At 31.7% G+C, this 23,439-nt stretch overlaps 1 protein-coding gene and 2 long non-coding RNA genes across 3 annotated transcripts; 1 reads left to right on the top strand and 2 right to left on the bottom strand.

The window, feature by feature from the left end:
• Positions 1–12,098: 12,098 nt before the first annotated feature.
• Positions 12,099–14,118, top strand: LOC142613017 (uncharacterized). Its single transcript, XR_012840221.1, has 2 exons — positions 12,099–12,322; positions 13,667–14,118. It is a non-coding gene; the product is annotated as an uncharacterized LOC142613017 (long non-coding RNA).
• A 523-nt stretch (positions 14,119–14,641) lies between these two features.
• On the bottom strand, positions 14,642–15,843 carry LOC142613016 (uncharacterized). The gene is made up of 2 exons (XR_012840220.1): positions 15,611–15,843; positions 14,642–15,067 (listed from the first exon to the last, which is right to left on the bottom strand). It is a non-coding gene; the product is annotated as an uncharacterized LOC142613016 (long non-coding RNA).
• A 4,745-nt stretch (positions 15,844–20,588) lies between these two features.
• LOC142612755 (uncharacterized) lies at positions 20,589–21,746 on the bottom strand. Its single transcript, XM_075784905.1, has 2 exons — positions 21,077–21,746; positions 20,589–20,930 (listed from the first exon to the last, which is right to left on the bottom strand). The coding sequence occupies exons 1-2, from the start codon at positions 21,514–21,516 to the stop codon at positions 20,915–20,917; spliced, it is 456 nt and encodes a 151-aa protein (XP_075641020.1). The 5' UTR covers positions 21,517–21,746; the 3' UTR covers positions 20,589–20,914.
• Between the last annotated feature and the right edge of the window lie 1,693 nt (positions 21,747–23,439).

Genomic DNA, 23,439 nt, shown 5'->3' with positions numbered 1-23,439 from the left:
AAATAAAAACAACACGCATAATCAGTATTAGACACACACTCAAATACATATAATATAAATTTATAATAAAGAGAGACACCCACTACTCATAAACACTCCTTTTACTCTAAGAGACACATGTGATCTATGTTGTTGTTTGGTTAATTCTAGGATGGGCTAATTCATGTGTTGTTTAGCTTTGGGCTGGAATAATATGTGGTCGGGCCAAGGTGTGCAAGATTTAAGCTTGGATGTGTAAACATACTTTCAAAGGTAAATTATACTAATATATAAATTTATATATATATATATATATATATATATAAAATCAATTGAACCCCCCAGCATAAATTAACATTGCCCCTAAATGCCGTCACATCGAAGAGTGGAGACATAAAAATGAAAAAATCTTCAATTTGATTGCAACCTTTCTTAGCAAAAGTACCTGCACATTTAGTTACTTTCCTAAAGTTTATTGGGTTAAAGAACGATAAACTTGTTTAGAACATTTGGCAAGTGAGAATTCTTGACTAGGATAGTTACATCCACTGTATCTATTTTTTCTTAAGACTTTATTTGGTTAGGAAGATGAATTTTTTTTTAGTTTTCTATTAAATGTTTTTTAGTAGAAATGATTGAAAAGTGGAATGATTTAAGCCCACAATTTCGTTGCCTTTTGGAGTGTGTGTAGGACTATGTAAAACAATTTACATACAATAAGTTTAGCTCATGTGGTAATAATTGTAGTAATTTCTTTTTAACTTCACATTCACTTTTTCCCTCTCTTTTCTCTCCATTTTGGGGAGATTATATTTTGTGCCGAGGTGGAAAATCACTAATCTATTTTCCTTTCCCTCCTATATATTTTGTTTTCTAACCAAATAATGTGTAAACATTTATTCTCTTCCTCCCTTTTTGCCCCAACCAAACATAGCATAAATGTTATTGTCAATATGTCATATAGAATTTCCATTTGAGTTGTGACACCGATCACTTCTAGAGAAACCCCTCATCTAGATTCTATTATTGTTCCTCATGATAGATCACCTTCGACCTTCCCTAGATTGTTCAAGTATGCATCCGATGCATATGACCCAGCCCTCCAAAGACTTTGTCTATTTGACACTAGGTTAGGATAACTATCCAAGCCCACTAGTCCATTAATTTGTTCATGCTTGATGCATCCTACCATGCACCCAACCATTTTTTTATTTTTATTTTTTAAAGTACTGTCAGGTAATACAATTAAACTTATAAATTAATCATGAATTACAAGATTAATTACAAAAAATGTATAGTTTAAAAAAGAAGGAAAAGAAAAACATTTCCAATGATCTTATAGTTATGATGAATTACCTATAATTAATCTTAATTCTACAAGAGTCAGATGGGGTCATTTGTAAAATGTAATCGAATACTTGGTTACTAGGACAAGTACTTCACAACAAAATCCGTACAATTATACTAGGTTTGGGACATATACGAAAAACTAAACCCTTTGATAGTGAATACTTTCTTTAAGTTATATTAATTCCTAATTCTTTTGTGTCTAAACATGTGAATCAAATATATGAATTTTATAATTCAATAGGTCGAGTGTAATAGTGAGTTTGATATAATTTAACCAAATTGTACGTATTATAGATAAAATGAGAGGTCTATTTTTCCTTATTTTATTTTATTTTTTAAATTAAGTTATTGTTATGATTAAACTACACGACCTAATTTTTATTTGAAATTACACAATTATTGTTATGATTAAACATTTTAACTCAATTGTGTACTGATTAAGAAGAATATACCTAGTATTTTCTTTTTCTTTTGGGGCTGAATAGCTGAATTATAAACTGAGTTGCAAGTTAGGCAAAATGTAATTGTCAATTTCAGTTCAACAAGTGTTATCATCGGAGGTGTGACAATAATTGAAGCACATTTTTCAACTGGGCGGTGTTAGCTTGTAGCAATAGCTAACAGGTTCTCACAATGTTGTCGTCTATCAAAAACTCAAAAAAGCAGAGAGAAGGACTTGGAAATGTGCTACATTACGTCACCTAAAATAAGGGCATATATATATAGATCTCTTGCTTATTATACAGCCTGTATGATTCATATACGTGAGAGCTAGAATGTCTCATTCACTTGTAGAGACTAGAGAGGGAGAAACGATGAGAGCGAGTGCTTTGCATCATCATCCATGTCTGAGTGAGTCGTCTCTCATAACGTACCGCTAATTTATTTATTCAACTATACAAGCTGACGACGACGATGATGATCATATATGGTGTGCTCTAAATTATTAGGTTGTGCTGGTCTCACTGCATTTGTTATTTCTTTTTGTTAACTATGATTGAAATAAAGAAAAACCTGTAAGCAGTACATTTCTGTGATGTGTATTGCATTTTGGATCAATTATTAATACATTGACTAGGATTTTTTTAGGCCTTTAGCTTTTAGGGTTTAAAGGTTTGTCAATGTCTTTTATTTACTGTGACAAAACATGTGTTAAAATTCTTGTACCTCAATTGATATCTATTGGTCTTTCTAATAGAGGCTTCCATGACCCAAACCATTGACTTTTCTAAGTGAGCTGAGGTCACTTGCAAAATCTAAGAATTAATGAAAGAAGCCATTTGTTGGCTATTTTTACACAAACAATATTCTATTCCGGTGCTTTATGTGACAGAAAGTAAGGCTTAATCCATTTCGTATAGAAAAACATGTTCCTAATTTATTAATTTTTGATAAGGTTTATAATAATGAGCAGATTTCCTAGGTGCCGATTTGGCCTAGAGGGTTTAGCTAATCAAGTTTAGTTAATGAATTTCCTAAATCAGCCCATCCAATTATCTAAACAATGACAAATCTGAAGTTGATGCCTGTTGAGCAACAAAACAGTTAAAAGCTTCGATATATGAGCAAAATCGGATCTTAGGGATGTCCTAACTAAACCTGCTATAAAGCATTGCCATCAAGTCTTCCATGAACAATACTCTCTCTCTCTCAAATTCTTCCTTTTGATGTATATATAAATCACCAAGGGGATTAAAAGCATTATTCTTACTTTCTTTTCTCTTTGTTGTCTAATATCTTTGGATATTTATTTGTGATGCACCACTAGCCTTTGCTTAATGAGTATTGCAAATTTTGGACTTGGCTTTCCCTTATTCTACATAATTTATCGAACCCAAGCCAATTCCTAGTTTATTTAGCATTTCCACGAATTGACCCAACAATAAACCAAGAAAGATAAGGGTATCTTAAAGACTTCAAATATAAATTCAATTCAGTATATTCAATTTTCTCGCATTCTTCCTAATTTTAGAGGCATTAAAATATAATTTAAGAGGAAAATGAACGTAACAAGCTAACAGTTCTTTTAAAAATATCTCCTGTCAAAAAAAGAATATTCTTAATAAATCATTTTCATTAGATTTCATTCTCCTTCATTCATCTCTTCAAAAAAATAAAACTCTAGATTTTAAGCTCAATCGCACAAAGTAACAATGTTGAAATAATTGTTACAGAAGACTTTATTAAGGCTAATGAAAGTTTAAAAATTTTGTTATTGTCAAAAGCCTCGTAGTTCAATAATATTATCTCCTCTTATTTGGGAAGAGTATCAAGGTTTAAATTGCCCCTATCCATTATTGTATATTATAAAAATAAAATAAAAATAAAAACTGATTGTTGTAATCATGGGACTTAGCCTTGTTATCTTCTTGTTTATGAATTGTCTCGTTGTTATGTGAAGTCCAAAGGGTACAAATGGGTTGAGCTTCATTTCATTTGGTCACTCTGTTGCACCAAGTCATAAGTTTTAGTTCGAAATCTTACTGTCAAAGGACTTAGAAGTAATTTTGGGTGAGTTGAGCTAGATGGTACCTCCTCATGCCTTAAGTGCATAAGGAAACACGAGAGCATCAATTTGAGCCCTCAGAAGAAGGGGTGAGGTATTTATGTATGCACCGTTTGTTTCAATGGAAAACCTTGTGTAAAGATAGTTTTTCTTATTTTCCAATGTTTGGTAGTATAAAAAAATATGAGTCAAAGGAAAACTATCTTTGGTCAATATAAAAAGTATGGCTTATTTTTAGAGATTGTTTTCCATTAAATTTTTTTAGAAAATAACTCTATCTCACAGCAAGCTAAATAAGGAAAGTTAAGAGGTTGTTTTTCAACTTATTTAAAGTTGCTACCAAACATTGGAAAATGAGATAGTTTTATAGAAAATGCTTTTTAGAAAATGACTCATTTTCTAGAAAACATCATTATTGAAACAAATAGAGCGTTAGTATTTCTAACGAGTCAAAAAAAAAAAAAAAGGATCATTGAAGTACTAGTAATATTCTCTCATTGGTCATTTAAGTTTTACTTAACAAAAAAAAAGATAGAAGTAATTATCATTGCCAAAGAATCTAAGACTACTGTTTTATCAGCTTCTTCCAATCAACATCGATCATACATAACAGACATCTAACCTTAAAAATGACTACATAAAATTTTGTCCATAAATCCAAATAAAAATTTTGCTTTGTTGGTATCTTAGGTAATTTTACTAATTAATTTATTGCAATACACCCAAGAATGTACTCATTATAGAGTACCTTTTAAAATATATATATATATATATATATATATATTAATAAATGAGCCGGGATTAGGTGCTTAGGGTCTAGCCGTCTAGGGTTTTAGTTGACATCAATGCACATTTGTAAAAGTTATTCGTGGTAAAAAAATTTTAGCTATTTTCAGAGCACAAAAAAATGGTGCTCTTTCTTTTCATATTCATTATGAATTCTATTATAAATATGAGAGGAGAAAACACAATTTTTCGTATTCTAAAAATACTTAAAAACTACTCCTTCGATTTGTTGCCTTTGCCCCGAATGCTTGGTGTGGTGTGGATTTGAATTTCGAAACAAACCTATTTGATGGTAAATCTAATAAGAAAATCGCATAAACAATAGCATTTTCCAGGATGCAATGTCAATGTTAATCTTGCTTATGGTAGTTGTTGTAAACAGTTCATGTCGGTGTGCAGCTTAGGCATGACCAGTGCACTGAGAGAGAAGTGATCGAAAAGGAGGTTAGTAAAACAAATTCATAAAATAATGCATACTGTTGCGTCATATAAATTAGTGACATTTCAACAAAGTTGGCTGCGTCAGATTATCTCATTATAGACGTTAATTGGACTAGCCGTTGCTGCTCTCATGCATTGACTCTTCACAGTCACTTACCAGAAGCCACAAGAAAAGCCACAAGAAAAGCCAATTTTTTTCAAATATATTTTTTTGTTAAAAAAAAAGTCACTATTTCCACACTATAAATTAAAGGAACTGATATTGCTCCATTCTTTGGCCGTTGGATAGTCACTGTTCAGTAATCAGCAGACACGAAACCTTGTTATCTTCCCCTCATAGGACATTGACTTAGCCTTTTTTTACCTGGAAAAGAACAAATCATTGACTATGTCATCTTCTATATTACAGTAGTTGATGACTTTTGTTTTTTTGGGTTTTTTTGACGAACGTATTAGTTGATGACTTTAGGTTAAGATACTCGTTCATTGATATGGATATATATGTATATGTGACGTATAAATTATAAAATTTTACTATTATTATATGTTTATATACAATATCTATCTAGTTGTTAATTATATAAATATTTATCTCAGGATTTTTGGAGTGAAATTCGCAATATGTCTTCGTGTTATTTTTGTTCTCTTTTATCTGTATTTGTGTGTATTTGTTTCTTAACAAAGAAAAAAAAAGAGTGCACGTTACAAATGTTGTCCTAATGTAGTAGGGATAATTAGTAATTAGTTACCACTAATATGTTAATTTATACCCTAATTTAAGTAATGAGATCATCATTGCCAAATAATTATGAATAAGGGTGTTAATTATTTAGGGGGTGTTTAGCAGCATAGTTTTAACACATTTTAAACAACATTACACATTTTCACCCACACATATATTAAAAACACTCAAACAACCTAAATCAAACTACTCTCCCAAACACCCCTTAATTTTGTAGTTTAGCATTCATGCCGTAAGTATCCCAACCATTTAAACAATGATTGTATTGATCATTCACTATCTAGATAATGTAGGAAATGAAGAAGACATTCGATTCTATTGAACAATGCTATATTAGTATTAGTTACGGTCTTGGGGTCAATAAAATGTTTGCAACTATAAATTATGTTAGTATTTTAATTCAACAATCTAGTGTTCTAGTATCTAAGTAGCAACTAGCAAGTGTATAAGTTTTATCTGTAATTCCAAAAGAATTTTTATCTGTAATTATTTGGAGTGGGTGGGAGTATGTATTGTGTTTATAATTGTCTAAATTACCTGGAGCTTGCCATGATTTAATGAAGATATCTTTAAAAAAAAAATTATGTATGTTAGAGAAATTTGGCTTAATTAAGTGCTTAACATCAAACGATACTAAAATTCACGTTCTGGGATTGTCATTTAACTGGCATGTACAACTAAAATGAGAGTAAGAATTATCGAATTGAGTGGTCCAAAAAAAAAAAAAAAAAAAAAGAAAGAAAGTTGTTTGCCAAATCGTGAATTGAAAACTATGAATGACCAACAATTTAAAAGTACTGATGAATTTGTGAAATAAATGACCGGTGGTAATGCATTAAAGATAGGATTAGGAATTTAATTAGGAGCTTGTTCGACCAACGGAACTAGCATGACACTGATAGTTTTCCAACTAATCCATTGACACTTTTGTCTCTTTTGAATAAATCTTCTGTTCAGCAATTTCAGTAAAAAGAAAAGAAAATAAAGGGATAAAAAATCATGGGCTTGTTCTACCTTTCTTGTCACATGTGAACTGTGGTTTGCTTAACATTTTGGATTACTTAAAAACTTTTTTATTTTAATTAGAAAGAGAAGAAGGATTCTAACTTCTAAGCCATTTAATAATCACCATGAATGAATGAATAGACAAATGCACCAAATTGCCTACTTTTGTGTCTTCAAGAAAATCCCAAAGACAAAAGAAACAAAGTTATATCATGTTCTAATGTATTTTGTACATGGACGGTGGTGGGTTTCTTCATGTGCATCACGTGCATATAACACAGTCCGTGACTTCTTCTTGTAAAAGGTAAAATACAAGAAAGTTCGTGTAATCAAACTTCAATTGGTCATAATTGTAAAAGGAAGAAGAACTATCCAATAAGGGGCTAAAATTGTTTTAGAATTACTTTTCAAGCTAGTGGGTCAAAATGCTATGGATTTGTTTATTTGAATTAACCACAACCACTACATTGGTCACCAAAGCCAAAGAAATCGAGGCCAGAGAAATTAATAAGCGGTTCATCCTACTTGACCCCAAGTCCACCCACCAACTACGGGGACTTCAGCCTAAGAAAGTGCAGACCCAAAAAGAAAAAGAAATATGAAGGGAACAAAGTGTTAAGAAAGTGACCAACAATAATCTAATATACTTTTTTTTTTTGGTAGGAAAAAAAAAAACGTGCAAGGGGTGATTGACAATTCTTACGCGCCTAGAACAACACAGAAAGAAATGGGGATAAACACGCTCACTAATGGAGACCAAACAAGCTAGTTTTGTATGTGCTTAGAACAACATAAAAGGAGATAGACACCAACGCACTCGCTAGTTGAGATCAGACAGGTCAATTCTTTACCGTATAATATTCTTGGATTATTACAACTTTTTTATTATTGAAGAAAAGAGAAAAAGAAACATGTAAGCAATGCTCTTTTTTAAAATCATATGCCTACCTCCCATTAAAAAAAAAAAAAAAAATCTTATGCGTACCTAAGTTGCACAACATGATAAACAAAGATGACTTGGAAAGTGAATCAACCGAGTCCTCACTCTTGTGCATGGATCGTTTGAAAGTTTTTAATATTAATGTAAAACAAATTATAAGATCTCTATGGGTGGAGGGAAACATTGCTTAGCTAAATGTTCTAACAACTGAACTAAATATGTTATGAATTTTCTATGCGACCTAGCGTTTTCATTTATCTTCTATGAAACTGCCCAATAATATTATCAACAAATCATTGATCTACACGTTGTGTTTGACAAGAAAATGAGATTTAAATAAAGACAAGTTAAACAAATGAGACTTTAATAAGGATTTATTGACCATGAACTCGGAAGCCTATACATTTAATACCTTTTTTAATAAGCTATTAAAGTATTAAGTAAACCGTAGTTGGTCTTTTCATTTCCTTAAGTCCTAAGGTTTAATTTTACATAAAGAAGCACCTTTGCCCTCTTCTTACATTTCTTTCTTTTTATTAAAAAAAAAAAAGATTTTCCGGATGAGTTAAAGAAGTCAGGTTATCTATTTAATTTATTTGAAATTTTAATTTATAAAATTTTTTATTTTGAAAGATTTGAAAATACTATAAATTTTACTCTATAAATGGTACAAACTAATGTGCCAACTTTAAAATATTAAATATAAAATGAAAAAATGTAATTAATAAATTTATTTTTTTATATTGTTAATGTGACACCAATCACATTTATTATTATGTAAATTTATATGCATTTTTGTAATTGAATTTATAACATTTTTTAAATACAGAAATATGATTGCTTTTTGAAAGTCAAAAATAGAATTAAACATTTGGGCTATTTGCTTATGTGGTGTCTTGTGGTCAGCTTGTAAATATAGAACGCTCGGCCCAGCTTGGTCTGATGAGGCTCAGGCCTATAAAGTTTTACTCGTTGGTTTTGGGCCAACACATGAAACTAGGCTCTCAACGCAGCAGCCGAACTCCGACCCAATGTCTAAAGTTTGGTTTTGGACCTTGGCTCTGAATAACCTAATATAAGTGGTAACTTTTTTTTTTTTTTTTTTTTTGTTTGAGAGAGTTTCAACTTATGGCATTCGCTCCTAATAACTCTTTATCATCAGACCAAGACACCAATCAGTTTTTGGTGTAGGCAGGGATTGAACCTCGTATCTCTTATACAACTATTAGAGACTTTACTAGTTGAGTTAACTGGAACCACTAAGTGTTAACTTTAAGTTTCTAACATGGCTTTGGTCTGCTTATGAATTTTGATACCTTCCAAAAAAACTCATTTGTTCTTTTTTCAAACTAATAAAAGTATCGACAATGGTGGTGCTAAAAAGCTATTTTTAGCACCACCATATACAAAAAGGGTGCTGCAATGGTGGTGGTATAGGTAAATTTTTTACCTATATTGCCATATGGCCGTGCACTATAGCTAAAAGTTAAAAAAAATTTATTTTGTTATTCTTCCTCCGTTTATTATATTATTTGTTTGTTTTTTTTTCCTATTTCTTTTATCTCACCTTTGTCTTAACTCTCTCAACTCTCACCTCCCTGTCTCATCGTTGCTGTCCCACTCGAAGCTCAACGTCACTGGCCCACGCTGCTAACTCACTCTGTCGACCCATGCCACAAACCCATCTTGCCCATGCCGCCCAAGCCCTAAGCCCTAAGTCCAAAGTTGACCCATGCCGTTGACCCCTTGCCGCAAACCCATTTCGCTCATGCCGCCGACCCAATTCAGTCTGCTTGGTTGCTTTTTTTTTTTCCTGCTATGGATTGGTGGTGGTGGTGGTGGTTGTGGGTGTGGTTGTGGCTGATGGTGGAGGTAGTTGTGGTTGGTTTTGTGGTGGATGTTTTTAATATTATTCTAATGAGTTATTTGCATTATTTTAATCAAATAGCTAAATATATAGATCCATTGATGTTGGGTGTGAAGATGTAAGATAGATAAAGTGACTTTTGTAGGTGTCAAATAGCTAAATTTTTAGTTCCACCATTGTGGATGCTCTAACAAGGTTGAAGTATTGAACCTAAGACCTATCTATCCAATCCCATCCTTCTAGCCCTAGATCAAGTCACAAAGATGAAGTGTACCTTGCTAAGACAAAAATGAAAATAAAATAGAATGAGATAAGAGGCCTTAGGGCAAAGTCCCATACTTATTTCTTGGGAAAAAGTTTGGCTCCAAAACTACTTTATTTAACGCAATCAAGATTAGCACGAGCAAATTCTCTCTAACTCCCTATCTTTTTAGGCAAGTCAATTTTTTTTAGGGTGATGTTAATGGGTTCTATTAGGAAATTTTTGAAATCACTTTTATGGGAAATATAAAAAACTGGTAATTAAATTAATTACTTTAGCATTTTCCTATAAAATATTTCTAAAAATAGTTCTTAAACCAATACCTCTAGGGCATTTTTTAACATTTTCCATTTTTTAATATTATTTTTTATAGAATATTTTATAAGCATTGAAATAATAGGATGTATAATGAAGCCCAAACACGCTTTTAGGGGTCTCAAAATCATCAAGGCTACTATTAATGAATGTCCTAAGAGCACATGTTTAAAATTAATAAATGCTCAGTTATGAATTGCAATAAGCTTTTTTCGAAATGAATGATTTATTAGTTTGTAGTTTGTACTTACAAATTTATTGTGGTTGTATGCACTTTTTTTAATATTTTCCCATAGTTTGACTTTTATTTTTATAAAAAATGAAAACATTATTTAGTAGAACATTAAATACACTTTAACTACTATCTTAGGGCATTGGTTAACAAAAGCCAATCACTAAAAGCACACTTTTCTATTAAAAAAAAAAGAGAGAAAAAATCACTAAAGCACACCAACACTCTCCCTCATAGAGGACAACTAACCAACCTACAAGATAAAATACTAACACATTGAAAGGCTACAGCCTATAGACAACCAAATGTAGCAAATTAGGCATAAAGCGGATAATAAAGAAGGAGATTCTTGAAATCACCTTATTAATTTAAATACGAAAATGTTAACAGATGTTCTTAGGATAATAGTTAATAGTTTATTTTATTTTATTTAAAATTATGAGAAAAGAAAAAAAAATAAAATTTTGACAGTTTTTTTTCCCCATAAAAGTAGTGTCAAAACTTTCTTTAAATAAATTATTAACTATTGTCCTAATGATAGATAGCATAACGCATTTAAATAATATTGATAAACTCAAAAGTGAAAACATAAAAAGTTTTCAGAAGTCAATCAATAAATATGTTGTGGGCTAAGTCTGTTATTGCATAATTTGTGCTAAATCTTTTTTATTTATATAATTCAAACCTAAAGAGCAGAGAAGAGTGAAAATTTAGAAATTAGATTTCTTCCTTAAAAACACTACAAAAATATCAATTCATCTATGAGACTCTTAGCAACTTGGGTAAAACAAACATGACATTTTAAAACCAAGCTTTGTCCTTTTAAATGTTGGGGGTGTGGGGGTATTGGGATGTCACCAAAATGAATAAAGGAATGTAAATAGCAAAACTCCAATTGCTTTTTATTAGGCTCTTTATGTCAAAACTTGGGCTCTGTTGCTATAGGCCAATAAATGTCCCCACATAGCCCAAAACTTTTCCTTGGGTCTATATATAAATCGTTCCCCATGGGCCAAAACTAGCAGCTGGGTTAGGCTTAGGCAAGTTAACTTTTGAGATCAGATAAGCACACAACTCAGTCCAATGAACATATTAGTGTGTAAGTGCGACTGTGTGAGTGACATATGAAAGAATATATATTTTAAGTACATGGTAAGAAAATGACAAATGAAGATGATTTTCTCTTTATTTTTATCCTTTGTCCGAAGGTGAGTAATATACGAAGAATATTTGGGTTTCTTGATGCTTTTCAAGAAAGAGACTGTAGAATGAATGACTCGTCAAACCAATTTGTTAAATGAATTCAAAGTTTCTTTCTCAAAAAAAAAAAAAAAAAAATTCAAAGTTTATCATCTACCCAATCTCTTAATAACTCATAATTCAAAGTTTTTCAACACATTCTAAAGGCTAAACAAACAATGATAACAACTCCCTTGCAAATGAATTGTTGGGGGCATTCACGTCAGTCTCTCTAGAATAAGCTTTATATTTTGGGAAATTATTGGGTAGTCCCGGACTAGAAGGTCAGCATGCTTACCTTGTAGTCCGGCCCAATAAGAAGAAGACAGGTATTAAAAATTTGATGACATAAGTTTGTTGCCATGTCACCTCACTACTAACCTACTAGTCTACTAACGTTTCTAACGTCCCTTTTTTTAACCCGTCAGTTCTGACTCTCGAGAGGAGATTCAACTCCTCACTCGCAGCGATGGAGACTTCAAGACTGCCCCACTCATTGCCGTAGGCCACCTCCACGTTTCCTCCCCTGCAATCCCTCGCCTTCGCATTGTCGATAGACAAATAGCAATCCAATTATCCAAACCTTCTAGACCTGAAAGGTATGTTGTTCCTCCAACAAGGATGATATTGCCTGCTCCAAGGTTCAAGCAATGAATGGGTGAGTCCACTTTCTCTTTCTGTTGGTCAGATGCAATTCCTAGATTTTCTTCTTACACAAAATTTTCTGCCATAGGTATTCTTAATTGTTTGCCATAAGTATTCTTAATTGTTTATTATTCAAATTTTTATTTGTGTTTGCTTTTCTTTGATTTCCTTTGATACTCGTGTTGATCTCTTTGATGATTATAGTTAGTATTTGATGGACTGATGCGTCTTAAATTATTTTGTACTCGGTATTTTAGAATTCATGGCCAATTGATTTTACAACTCTGCCTCATTCCTTCTGTACTCTGATTGTTTGATAAAATTCTCCAATGAAAAGATTGTCATTTTTAAAGAATTTTGGTAGGGACCTTCATGAAACTTGCTTATTACCATCAGAAAAGCTTGATGTAATTATCATAACTCATTCTTGGACATTTATTGATAGTGCTTAGACATATTGGAGTTCACTTGTGATGTTTATTAATAACTGTAAATTTCACTTATGCTATTTTGTATTAATCGTGTGATAACTAAAGGAACATTTGAATTTTGAGCAGCAATATGATCTTTAGAAAGTGGCTTGGCATTATCTTCAATGAGCAGCAACGTGATCTTTAGAAAGTGGCTTGGAATTATCTTCAGCCATATCTAAATCCATATTAAATTTATCCTAACAATAAACACATACATTGGTTGGACTATAAAATTTTTAGTTTCTTTGAGAGAAGTATTTGCTGGCTTTCAGTGAATCTATAATTGCTTTAGTAGCTTCTTTTTATTTCAAGCCTTTCTGTACTTGTGAGATTATTTTGGAATTAGCAAGTTAATATTCCACATACGTAAAACGTCAAAAGGAGTTGTCATGTTAGGATGATCTTAATCAAAAACAAATTTCAGGAATCCTTATTTTTGGCTGAATAAAAAATGCAGTAATTCTTGAAGAGCCCTGCGGGCAGGTATACAAGCTGTAGTTTAGTCTAAACTTCTTGTGGCTTTTGTATTCATGTTAATGTAATGCTGAAATAAGTTGATGGAATTTAATATCTTATATTAAACTTCTTGTGGCTTTTGTATTCATGTTAATGTGATGCTAAAATAAGTTGATGGAATTTAATATCCTATATTATGTCAATTAAACATTATTTTTCACTTTTCTTTTGTCAATTCTGTTTGGATTGTTTTTTATACTATCAATCTTTGTAGTGACTAGTCTATACTCTTTAATGCTATTGCAACCCATTTGATGTAATAATACCTCCTTGGTTATATAAATTTGTGAAAGTGCAGCTTATCTTTGTTTTGAGGTTTTGATAGCACCCTATATTCATACCTAACTAATTAAGTGCACTAAGTGCAGAAGTGTAGTAATGACACAGGATTTTTTCTTAAACAACTGACTAAAAAGCTGAATATCGAGGAGCTTGCAATTTGGGCAATATTGGCTAGGGCAATTTGGAATGATAGAAAGAAATTCTACTTTGAGAAGACCCAAATTCAGCCGAGAAATATTCTGGATGGAGCAATTAGTTTTTGGGGGAATAGCAGAGACTCATTGCTTCCTACAAACATTCATAAGCTGCTTCCTGGATGTAGTTTTCTGGTTATTGGTTCTTTTGGCTGTATTTCCAAAGTTGCATCTTTTTCTATTTCTCCCTGGCTAGGTGTTTGCTATGCCCGGGGTCTTATTTTGTTTATGTTTTCTTTGTTAGATATTCAAAACAATTTTATCTTTTCTCTCAATAAAACAATGAGATTTGAATTCTTGTAATTTCAAAATACACATGTAATGTGAGTTTGTGTTTTCATTGCCCACTAATATTGAATTCATTGGACATGGTTGACAATTTAAATTACACAGTAATTCTCTTGGTCATGACTATAAAACAAGACCATTAACCATAATAAAAAGTTGAGGTAGGTTAACCTTAAGATTCATTTTGCTACAATGACATTCTCACATCTGCTTTCTATAGCATTATTTTTTTAAAATGCTTTATATACCATTGTTGGAAAGAAAAAAAATCATGGAATTCAACAAATCTTGTATATGTGTTTGAAGTTTATCACACTAACCATTTTACATCAAAAAAATCTAGGACCTCATAATTTTTCACAATTTTTTGCCACAATTGTGACGGGATAGAATGTGATTGGTAAAGAAAAAATTTTGGGTTTATATGTAAATGATAGTTAACTATTCACAATCTGTCATGTTAAAGTTGTGGCAAAAAAATTGTGAAATAATTTGTGGTAAAAAAGTTGTGGAATAATTTGTGGTCCTAAAACTACTCTTTTACATCAAGCGTTACCATAATATGCACTTCCACTAAATGATTTCAAATTCCAAGAAACTAAATTAAGATAAGGCATCTTTCTTTTAGTTCAAAAAACCTACACATTACAAGATCATTAAAGCTTTTCTTCGGAATGTAAGCAACTAAGCATATAAAATTAGCACATAACTTTCCATGGGCTCCAACTCAAATTTGAGTAAATCTGTAAGTACAAAAAGAAGTCTCTTTCAAACTAAAGCAATCTAAAAACAGATTCACTTTGATAGATGGCAACCGAAAAGTAAAAACAAAGGATTCCTAAAAGAAAACTAGGCAGCAAGGCTTCAATGTAGAAAGTATAATTGTTTCCACAAATGAAAGCATCATCAGACTTATATCCTTGACATATCCTTCTAGATTTTTGTAGTAGTGAAACCTTTTTCTCCAACTCTACTCATTTTGCTTCTCTAAAGTCTGAACTTCTTCTGCATAATGATTGAATATCAAAACTAAATAATGTATGACTATATATATATATTCATCACACGATTAATACAAAATAGCATAAGTGAAATTTACAGTTATTAATAAACATCACAAGTGAACTCCAATATGTCTAAGCACTATCAATAACATGTCCAAGAATGAGTTATGATAATTACATCAAGCTTTTCTGACGGTAATAAGCTAGTTTCATGAAGGTCTATACCAAAATTCTTTAAAAAAGTGTCTTTCCATTGGAGAATTTTATCAAACAATCGGAGTACAAAAGGAATGAGCCAGAGTTGTAAAATTGGCCATAAATTCTAAAATAACGAGTAAAAAAGTAATTCAAGAAACATTAGTCCATCAAATACTAACCATAATCATCAAAGAGATCAACATGAGTATCAAAGGAAATAAAAAAAAAGCAAACACAAATAAAAATTTAAATAGTAAACAATTAAGAATACCTATGGCAGAAAATTTTGTGGAAGAAGAAAATCTAGGAATTTCATCTGACCAACAAAAGGAGAAAGTGGACTCACCCATTCATTGCTTGAATCTTGGAGCAGGCAATATCATCCTTTTTGGAGGAACAACATACCTCTCAGGTCTAGAAGGTTTGGATATTTGGATTGCTATTTGTCTATCAACGATGCGGAGGAGAGGAATTGCAGGGGAGGAAACGTGGAGGTGGCCTGTGGCAATGGGCGGGGTAGTGTTGAAGTCTCCATCGCTGCCAAGTGAGGAGTTGAATCTCCTCTCAAGAGTCAAAACTGACGAATTAAAAGGGACGTTAGGAATGTTAGTCGACTAGTGGGTTAGTACTGAGGTGACATGGCAACAAACTTATGTCATCAAATTTTTAATACTTGTCTTCTTCTTATTGGGCCTGACTACAAGGTAAGCATGCTGACCTTGTAGTCCGAGACTATCCAATAATTTCCCCTATATTTTGCCCAATCAAATTAAACTTTAAAACTTTCCATATCAGTTTATGTATTTTTATAAAAAAAAAAAAAAAATTGTATTACAATAACCGTGTAATCCTCCACATCAGTCTTTGATATTTTAATGAAATATGATTTTGAATAGATAATTTGACGTGAATATTTTTAAAAAATAATTATAGAAAATATAAAAAGTAAGTTTTTATACTGAAATAAACATACATTTTTGCACAAATCAATGCGAATACTTGTAGCTTTGCAAATGAATATTTTAATAATTATTTCCTTCTTTTGGTTTAATTGTAAGAAGAGGGAGAGAGAGAGATAATGATTTGGAATAATAATAAAAAAATTAATAAGGAAATACTATTTTGATAAACTCTAATATAAAATAAATAATGTGATGTGGAGTCAGGCACAAATCCAGGTGGGAACCGAAGGCCAAGGGGGCTTGAGCCCCCTAGGTCCAAAATTTTTTTTTAGTCATTTTTTTATCCAACCTAAAAACTTAATAAAAATATTCACAATGGTGATTGTATTTTAGTCAAAAAAAAAAAGAAAACTATTTTACCACCAAAGAATCAAAAAAAAAAATTATATGTTATTGGAGAAGCTAAAACTACATTTTATACAACTACAGTTAGGGGTGTTCACAATGTGGTGCACCGCACCACACCTTATTTTTGTAGTCACATGTGCGGCGCGGTTTAAAGTTTAGTCAAAACCTTAACTGCATTGCATCTCACCTCATTTTTTAGGTCACATATGCGAGAATGTGTATAAGATGCGGTTTAAATGATTTGAAGTTGGGTATATTTTTCAAATTTTGGGTTTTTTCTACCTAGCCCAAAACTAATTTTTCCCTTTGTTTTGGTCGAAGTTTTAAACTATTGAGCTAGTTTTTCTTTATTTTGGGCTGGCTTTCCTAATCAACATGTGTGGCAAGGCACGGTTTTTCTTATTTTTGTGGTCACATGTGCGGCGCGGTTTAAAGTTTAGCCAAAACCTTAACTGCATTGCATCTCACCTCATTTTTAGGTCATATATGCAGGAAGGTGTATAAGATGCGGTTTGAATGATTTGAAGTTTGGTATATTTTTCAAATTTTTGGTTTTTTCTACCCAGCCCAAAACTAATTTTTCCCTTTGTTTTGGTCCAAGTTTTAAACTATTGAGCTAGTTTTTTTTTTTTTTTTTTTGGGCTGGCTTTCCTAATCAACACTTGCTAGGGTTATCAAAATTTTTTTTTTTTAAACTAGGCTTATTAAACTATTAATAATATATTTAATATTAAAAATAATTAAATAAATTAATATATAGAGAGGGTGTGGTGCGATTTGTGCGGTTTTCTTATTGTAAAACTACAAATTGCACTGCACCATGCGGTGTAGTGCAGTGTGATGCGGGGCGGTGCACTATTATTTGCGGTGTGGTTATACTATTTTGTGGGCGGTTTTGGTGCGATTTTTGCGGTTTATGCGCTTTGGTGAACACCCTTAACTACAATAAACTAGTATAAATACCTGTAGCAAGTTGCTAAAAATAAAATACAATATTTTATTAAGATTATATTTCTTTCTTCAATTAAAAAACTCAAATTCTCTCTCTTCCTTATTATTTTAAGGGTCTGGTTAATGTGTGCTCATAGGGCACACATTAAGCCATCTATTTTTGGAAATATTTTATGAAAAATTGAAAAAGCTGTAAAATTTTTTCAATTTTCGATAATTTTTTCTTCTTCTAAAAATGGTGTACTATTGTGTGCTCTTAAGGCATACATTAGTAAAATTCTTATTTTAATGAATTGTTTATGTTATTTTAAATGAAGTGATAAAAAATAGAACATTTTATATTAGGTGTATTATAAAGCAAGGTGGTAAAATAGAAAATGTGGCTTTTTGAGGTACTAAAAGCTAAAATTTTTAATACCACTACTGTGAATGCTTTAACTTAAAAAAAAAAAAAAAAATCCTAGCCAACCTAGTATTGAAAAAAAAAAAAACATAATTTTGTTTTCGTTTTTGTCTTTTTTGGTAGATGATTGCATCTTCATGTATTTAGAAACAACAATTTTGTGCATTTATAATTTTTCAATACTATATGGATGTTTATTTGGATTTTTTTTATTATTATTCATACTTTGGCCCCTGCTAACTTAAAATACTAAGATCGTTGTTGTGTGAAGTATTTTGAAAAATGAATATATAAAATAGAAAAAAATAAATTTTTATACTAAAATAGACATGAATTTTTTTACGGGGGGACTGATACAAATACTTTAAAAGTTGGTAAATGATATGTATGTGGTTGGTTTTCAATCTCACGTGATCTGACCTACTTTGTTAGGCCATGTTATTAAGCTTGGTAAATTGTTCGGCAAAGACAATAATGACCTCTGCTTAGTCTGCCCAAAGATAGATCAAATCGGGAGTTAATTTAGATCGGATTGTTACTTAAAAACCACTATCAGCCACTTACCATGATAGCAAAATTTATATAAAAAAGGGTTTCACTATGATCAATAAACTCTCGAAAACGACCTTAAAAAGGAAAGAGATCAATGAACAAGGTACAAGTACAACACAGAAAAATCTCTCAAAATAAATTCACTCCTCTTTTCTAACTAATGAATATTATCAGTAGCTTCAATAGCCAAGTGTTGGTGGCTAACACTACTCTTACCAGACTTTTTTTTTTGCAGGTATCCCTTGACCATTTCAAGTTTTCAACCATACCATTAATCCTGTGTTTGGATGAAGAATTTGTTAAATACTCGTGATTTTTGGCTGTGACTTATTTTAAATAAAAGTATTGTATCTAAAAACATTAAAATTTTAAGAACGATACCTAATTAAATCATAAAATAAACCAAAACAAATAGGCCCTTAGAACACTAAAAATAGCAGCAGATATAAAAGATATGAACTTCAAAGAAAGCAAATATGATTTTTTTTGTGTGGCTAAAATGCAAAATTCACTCTTTATGTTTCACTTGAATTCATTTCAATTTTTTAAGTTTTAAGTTTATTCAATTAAGGCATCTCTGTCAGCTTTTGTTAAATGTTGCGGTTAATTATTCAAATTTTTAATTTTTTAAATTACAAAAATCCAATTAATGATTGAAAAATATTTTCTTGAATTTTTTTTTTTAAATTTAACAAAAGTTGACAAAGCTTCTTTATTTGAATAAACTTGAAAATAAACGGACTAAAATAAACAAAATCAAAGTTAGATAAATGAAATAAATTCTAGTAAAGTTTAGAAAGTGAGTTTTACCTTTTAACTTAATTTTTTTTAAAACAATACTAAAACCCCAAAAAAGTTCACAATTTTTGACACAATTTTAGCAGGTGATAAGTTGTGAGTAGTGAAGGTGTGAACTCACCACTCTACTTCCACTACTCACAACTCATCATGTGTTAAATTATGACAAAATTGTCGATTTTTTGTGGTCTTACCATTTTTTTTGGGGTGGTAAAAAACATAAATAATATATGATATTGAAAAAGCCATGTGTATGCCTAGCGGAAAAAGAGGGAAAATGCAGCAAGCTAACAAAGATTATACTATCAAAATGAATTTCTTTTTGCATTTCCATTAAACAAATACAATAGCGCAAGAAATGCAGCATGCATCGCACTGGTTTTGATAATTTACTAATGGTACATGACAATCTTAAGAAGATCTCTCAACCACCACTCAAGGTACAGCAAGGTCACAATTGTACCACAGCTCAGAAGGCAGTTTATAATTTTTTTGTATTCTTTCATTTAGGAAGCAATATTCCTTTTTGGTAACTATTCTTGAGATATATTAATTCCTAATCTATAATATTTTAGCAATGGCCAAAGCTAACGATTCCCCAAAATATTTATATAAAACAATTAATATTTCTTAATTTAGTTCTAGCTAGTCTTGGATTCTTCTGGTCATGACCATTGTTTAGTCATCCCTTATCACTCCCACCATATTTAAATAGCTTAGGGATGCCTCGGTAATTGGATAATTATTATTATTATTTTAGATTGTTTTTATAATTATTTTTTATTATTAGACTAAAATACAATAAGAGACTTTATATATTTTTTTTTTATTGAGAATAAGAGACTATCCCAGTTGAACTCACGACTAAACAATTTCTTAAATAGTATAAAAATGTCTTTCACACGGATCCCAATTATCTTTTTATTTTTATTGCCCCACAATTTTCACTTAACATTTTCTTTTTGTATTCTTTCAAATAATGTCTCATAATTGGGTGCTAAAAAAATTCAATTATATATAAACTTAATTAGGATAAGACCATCACCGTACACACCCTTGGTGCAATGGTTACTCCACAAGTATAAGTGTTTGTGAGGTGTGGGGGCATGGGCCAAGATTCAAGTCTCTATGAGGGAGTTTCACACATATACACTTAGATTAGACTAGATACACTTAGATTAGACTAGAGCATAATTCTATCTTGTATCAAAAATTAAGATAAGACCAAATAGTGCATATAATATAAATACATAATTGAACTGGGCATATAAAATTAACTATGGACTTCATTTTGAGAGAAACTATTACGCTTCACTAAATAACCATTACTAATTTAACATTATTGCCAGCAGAAAAAATCTACTTAATTATTATTGTTACAATTACAATAACAACATAAAAAGATGAAGGAAAAAAAAAAAAAACAAAGAGTCGAAAGTAAATTTTCTTTTTCTGTTGGCAATACCTTATGCAGGGAATATCCAATTTGCATGATTTGCTGCCTTTATACCAAACACACTTTGTATTCTTAGACCAAACACACTTCGTGTTCTTGAGAGCAGCAAGCCACTACAATACGAGTCATTTTTGGGTATTTTTGAAACATGAAGAAAGGCGTTTTCTCTTCTCATTAAATTCATGAATGGAGTTCACTGTAAATGTAAGAGTAAAGAAAACACAATTTATCATACTATCAGTACCTAAAAATTCCCCAACAATACAGTTAATACTATGTGACTCAAGATTTTTAAGATTCTAAAAAAAAAAAAAAAACCATTTAATTGTAACACTTTTTTACCGTTGGTAAACAATTTGTGAGCCAAGGTTTGCTGCATCGCGAGGCACCAAAGCTCCCTGAGCCATCATCATAGTCTTGTAGAGCTCAACAATCATCTTATCATCGTATTCCTTAAGTGGGCCCCTGGTGAGCCCATTAATCCCATCGTACATGGTCCCAGCAGTAGCAAAACCATAGCCACTCGAGGTGAAAGTGCGTGAGTTAGCTAAACTCATCATCATCTTCATGTACCCATCACGAAGCCAAACGAAGAACTTCTTTGGCGAACCCAAACGAATCTTTGGTTTGATCTTGATCCGCCAAAACCTTCTCCTCCGGTTCGAACCCAGCTCCACATGCTTCGTCCTACGCCTACGACCCGACCCGTTTAGCTTCTCGTAGCCTCTCCTCCTCCAGTACCTTCTTAAACCTTTGTACACCCCAGCAGATATCCCTTCCATTGTTGTTTCTGTTCTTTGCTCTCTCTCACTCTCTCTCTCTCTCTCTGTGGAGAAAAAAAAAAAAAGAGTCACGGAGAACAAATAAAGAGAGGAGGGTGTGAGAGATTGATATATAACGAGGGAGTCGATCCAATTTAGGATGTGTGAGTAAATGAGGGCATAAATATAAATTAGATATGTGAGTTTATTAAAGGGTGGGGACGGAGATCATAAATGAGAGATGCCAATACGTACCTGCATTTCTCGCAAATTGCCGTCCTTATTCAATGAGGCTGTCATGGCACGTGCCACACACCGAAGATCATGGCCATTGGATTATATTTTAATTATTCTAGATCAAGCTTTTTTAAACCCTACATCATGATCAACCTAAAAAACTTACATATACACGTGTATGTATTTACGGATGAGCGATTCTCAAAAGAAAAAAAATTCATGGATGAGCAAAAATATTTTGAGTTCAACTAAAAGTTAAACGTTTTAAATTTTATGTAGATATAATATTTTTAAAAGTTTTAATTATATTTATTTTTTCCAAGAGTCTTATAGGTGAACTGAATTTTTTTTTTTTATAATATTTCTAATAGAAACATCCTGAATTCAAATTATCTCATCCTAATTGTTTATACATTAATATTAAAAATAATGCTAAAGATACAAACTATTTTATAAACTGCTAATGTGGTGAGTGATTATTGGTAAATAAAAAAGTGATATTAATGGTGGACCTAGATGAAAACCAATAAAAGGTTGGCCATACCAACATTTTGTAAAAATATTTTAAAATAGTTTATACCTGTTGTATTACTCTAATATTAATAATATCTAAATCCTTGATAAGATTTTTCTTAAGGCTTTGTTTGGGAGTTCATAAGGAAATGAAGTGAAATGAAATAGAATGATCAAAAGGGAATAAAAAGGAATGGAATAAAATAGAATTTATTTAAGTAATGGAAAAGAATGGAATGGAATGAAATTAAATTAAGTAACCTTGATTGGATATTTTAAAATAAAGTAATAAAAATAATGAATGGAATGTAAGTAATTTTATTTGAGAGTAACATGGAGGGAATCGAATCGAATCGAATCGAATCATTTTATAACAGTATTACTATTAAACCCATATTTTAAAATAAAAGGTTGAATATATAGCAGGGTGGTCGATACCGTACCGGTACCGGCCGTACTGGCCGGTACATACCGTACCGGCTAGTGCACCGGTACCGGTACACTTCTATTTTGTACCGAAAAAAATACCGGTAGTACTGGCCGCGTACTAGCCATATCGGCCAATTTCGGGCAATATCGGCCGGTACAGGAAATTTTTTTTTTTTTTTAGTTTTATAATTTTTGAATTTTTGTAAGGGTATAATGACAACTTATTTACATTAATTTATTAGTATTATTTGTTTTCTTAGTATGCAATGAACAACTAAGCTTTCTATTTTTTATATTGTGTTTTTTTTTCTTTTAATTGATACTGTGAGGACCCGAGGACCTGAGAACCCGAAGACCCGAAGAAAGGAAGGCCAACATTTAAGAATGAAAGATGAGGTCTCTCCAGGTGTGCCCGAAGATGAGGTGGCGTGGACGATAACTAAATAAGGGGCATGTTACAAATATCTGGTTGTAATAGGCTGATTTGGAAGGTTGCAAGGTTGCATTAAATGCTGGGCAACAACCATTTTGGCCGCATTAATTAGCAAGCATCTCCTCTATCCGTCGCATTAATGTGGACATGACCTGAACAAGACGGATGCAAAGTGGAATCTTGTTCCATTGCCGACGGACAAGTGTCACGGGAAAAGGACCGCAGATTGCAAGGTGTAAGGCTACGATGAAAGCAAAGAATAGTATAAATAGGAATCAAGAGATTACGAGGAGGGGGCTTTTTTGTTGTTGAACCCTCTCTACCAAATGTAT

Source organism: Castanea sativa, chromosome 10 (assembly GCF_040712315.1).
Source record: "Castanea sativa cultivar Marrone di Chiusa Pesio chromosome 10, ASM4071231v1".
NCBI classification, from domain to species: Eukaryota; Viridiplantae; Streptophyta; class Magnoliopsida; order Fagales; family Fagaceae; genus Castanea; species Castanea sativa.
This window is presented reverse-complemented; position numbering and strand designations above follow the sequence as displayed.

Bases quoted from the DNA above. Each gene is read 5' to 3' on its own strand.
- LOC142612755 (XM_075784905.1), bottom strand. From the start codon at position 21,516: ATGGAAGGGATATCTGCTGGGGTGTACAAAGGTTTAAGAAGGTACTGG.